Here is a 3,031-nt window from a genome sequence, read left to right as displayed (position 1 = left end):
TCTTCTTTGCTTTTCATGTGGGATTGGCACAAGTGTGGCAACTAGAAGAAAGCAAGGACATAATAAAAGCAGAGCTGGGGATTTGAAAATAGCACATATTTTATGCTTGGCTCTGCTTCTCTCCTCGAAATCAATAAGTGAAAGGTGCCGAATAAAGCTTGGTAACCGAGTTTGAGGAGAATCGATGAGGAAAAGGTAAAAGGTGATTGCTGGCTAGAACGTGTGGAGATTGACGAGGACCACCGAATGGTGATCACTCGGAGCACCATGAAGACCAAGGTCATTACAGTGTACACATAATATACACAACAAACACACACACACACACACACACACACACACACACTCACAGACACACACACATACATACAAATATGTGTGTGTAAAACTAGAGGTGTCACTTGACACACCTTAGGAGGATGGGCCCTCAAATAGCAAAAGGAGTGGTGGTGTGAAGAGAAAAATAATGACCAAACACACACACACACACACACATACATAAAAAGTGTATCAATTCCATGGAAAAATGAGGCCTTACTTGGCTCCTCAAGAAGAAGCCTTCCCTTTGTCTTTGTCTTTGCCTCCAAAGGTCTCTCTCTCTCTCTCTCTCTCTCTATGATGGCATATATATAAGTCTCTAGAAACTCCCTCATTTCCATTCATTCTTGCATATCCATTCATTCCATGGTGTCTTCTTCTTCTTGTTAATTGTTTGTCTCTCCATCTCCCTAATTGGCTATCATTTAGACAAGCAAAGACTCCCATTCATTTTAGTTAAAGAGCCATCTTGTTTCGTTGGGTTCTTGGTATCCATCTGATCTGAGGGTCCATAACCCCAATACCCCTAGTAGCCAAGCAAAGACTCCCATTCATTTTAGTTAAAGAGCCATCTTGTTTTGTTGGGTTTTTGGTATCCATCTGAGCTGAGGGTCCATAACCCCGATACCCCCTTAGTTGTCCGCCACGCGGGTCAAGGGTCATGGGCTTGAAGGGGTTTGTCGAGGGCGGCCTTGCGTCTATCATCGCCGGCTGCTCCACCCATCCCTTAGACCTTGTCAAGGTCCGGATGCAGCTCGAGGGTCCCCAACCCACCCCTCGGGCACCCGCACCCGCTCCCATCCCTAGTCCCGCCCAAGTCTCGCTCCGACCCGCGTGGAACCTTAACATGGGCGGTATGGCACGTGTGGCCCATATCCACGATCACTTGCACCACCATCACTCCCACTCGACCCCACTCACCGCCGCGCCGGGCCCCGTGGCGGTGGCGGCACGGATCGTCCGGGCCGAGGGCCCGCGCGCGCTCTTCTCGGGCGTGTCGGCCACCATGCTGCGCCAATGCCTCTACTCCACGACCCGAATGGGGCTATACGATGTGCTCAAGCAGCGTTGGTCCTCGTCCTCTTCCTCGGCGGGGAAGAGCGAGGGGCAGCCGCAATTGCCCATAGCCAAGAAGATCGCGGCGGGCCTGGTGGCCGGGGCGGTGGGCGCGGCGATCGGGAACCCGGCCGATGTGGCCATGGTGAGGATGCAAGCCGATGGACGGCTCCCGGCCGGAGAGCGGCGCAACTACGCGGGGGTGGGGGACGCATTGGCACGCATGGTGCGTAGCGAGGGGCTCACCTCCTTGTGGCGAGGCTCGGCCCTCACCGTCCAACGCGCCATGGTGGTGACCGCGGCCCAGCTCGCAACCTATGACAGTGTGAAAGAAGGGATCGGCGGGGACGGGATCGTGACCCATGTCGGGGCTAGCGGAGTGGCCGGCTTCGTGGCCGCCGTCGCCTCCAACCCCATCGATGTCGTAAAGACTAGGGTTATGAATGCCGGCAAAGGTGAGTACGCGGGCGCGCTCGATTGCTTGGTTAAGACTGTCCGATCCGAAGGCCCCGGAGCCCTCTACAAGGGCTTCCTCCCCACCGTCATGCGCCAAGGCCCCTTCACCGTTGTCCTCTTTGTCTCACTCGAGCAGATCCGAAGGATCTCCGCTAGCTTTTGATCGATCCAAGGCCTGACTAGTCCACCCCCGATTCGATTGGTCCGACAATTGATCTATTGATTAATTTGTTTGATCGATCGATTGGCGACCGCCACAATATCGCTAGACACTAATGCCATTTATTTTTTGTCCGCCAGGACCGGCCCTAAGGGTGGGGGTGTCGGTCCTGGCGATAAATTAATTAATTAATTAAGTGCAGGAGCTTCATACTTAGTTAAAATTTTGAATTAATCACTCATAAAATTGCCCCCAAAACACAACCAATTAATCCTTCTACAAGCAAACCCTAGTTTCCCAATTAAGTTACTTTCTCAATTAAGTAATTATCACTTGCATTAATGAATTTATCATTCATAAAATTGCCCAAACACCAATTGATCCTTGCTTTGAAGCAAATTCTACCTTTCCCAAGCTAAGTATACTTTCTTTCCTATTTAGGTAATATCCCACCCACCCCATTACATTGTAAAATTGCTCCATGTTAGGTAATTAATCCCAAATATATTAAACATTTCCTATTTTAGGTAATTGTCTTTAAAAGTATTTTTCTAGGGTTTTTCATTCAATGGTTTTCAAGCAAAAGAGGGGTCCCAATGGTAACATATTCACATTTCAAAGAAAGGTGTGATCCATCCATCCAGAAAGTGTCGAAAAATTGTCCAAGGGAAAGCGCGTGTCCACGAATTTTCATGACAACATAAAGAAAAATAGCAATCACTAACTTGATGCAAGTTGTCAGCGTGGCTTGACGTGCCAACCAATGACCATTTCGAAACATGACAAATATCTAAAAATATCTATAAAATTACACCTTGTGGATGGGGACAACCACCATAGATTGGTGGCGATCAAGCTCGAATTAGTTGTTCCTTGACACGGGACAAAAATCTACTCATTTGGCAGTATACCTTGGTGCTTTTGACTTGGCCCAACACACAAACACTCACTTGCTTTGTAGCAAGAGACAAGCATGTATGCGGTGATCTTCAGATGTCATAAACTAGAACACACGTGATCACTCCTCCTCCAAGTACTTCC

At 49.1% G+C, this 3,031-nt stretch overlaps 1 protein-coding gene across 1 annotated transcript; it reads left to right on the top strand.

The window, feature by feature from the left end:
- The first annotated feature begins 652 nt into the window (after window positions 1–652).
- LOC147862376 (mitochondrial uncoupling protein 4-like) lies at window positions 653–2,514 on the top strand. The gene has a single exon (XM_087322641.1). The coding sequence runs from the start codon at window positions 980–982 to the stop codon at window positions 1,991–1,993; it is 1,014 nt and encodes a 337-aa protein (XP_087178767.1). The 5' UTR covers window positions 653–979; the 3' UTR covers window positions 1,994–2,514.
- Window positions 2,515–3,031: the final 517 nt, after the last annotated feature.

Source organism: Azolla caroliniana, unplaced genomic scaffold (genome assembly GCF_043228905.1).
Source record: "Azolla caroliniana isolate FFs.n. ecotype wild unplaced genomic scaffold, voAzoCaro1.0.p SCAF_7, whole genome shotgun sequence".
NCBI lineage: Eukaryota > Viridiplantae > Streptophyta > Polypodiopsida > Salviniales > Salviniaceae > Azolla > Azolla caroliniana.
This window is presented reverse-complemented; position numbering and strand designations above follow the sequence as displayed.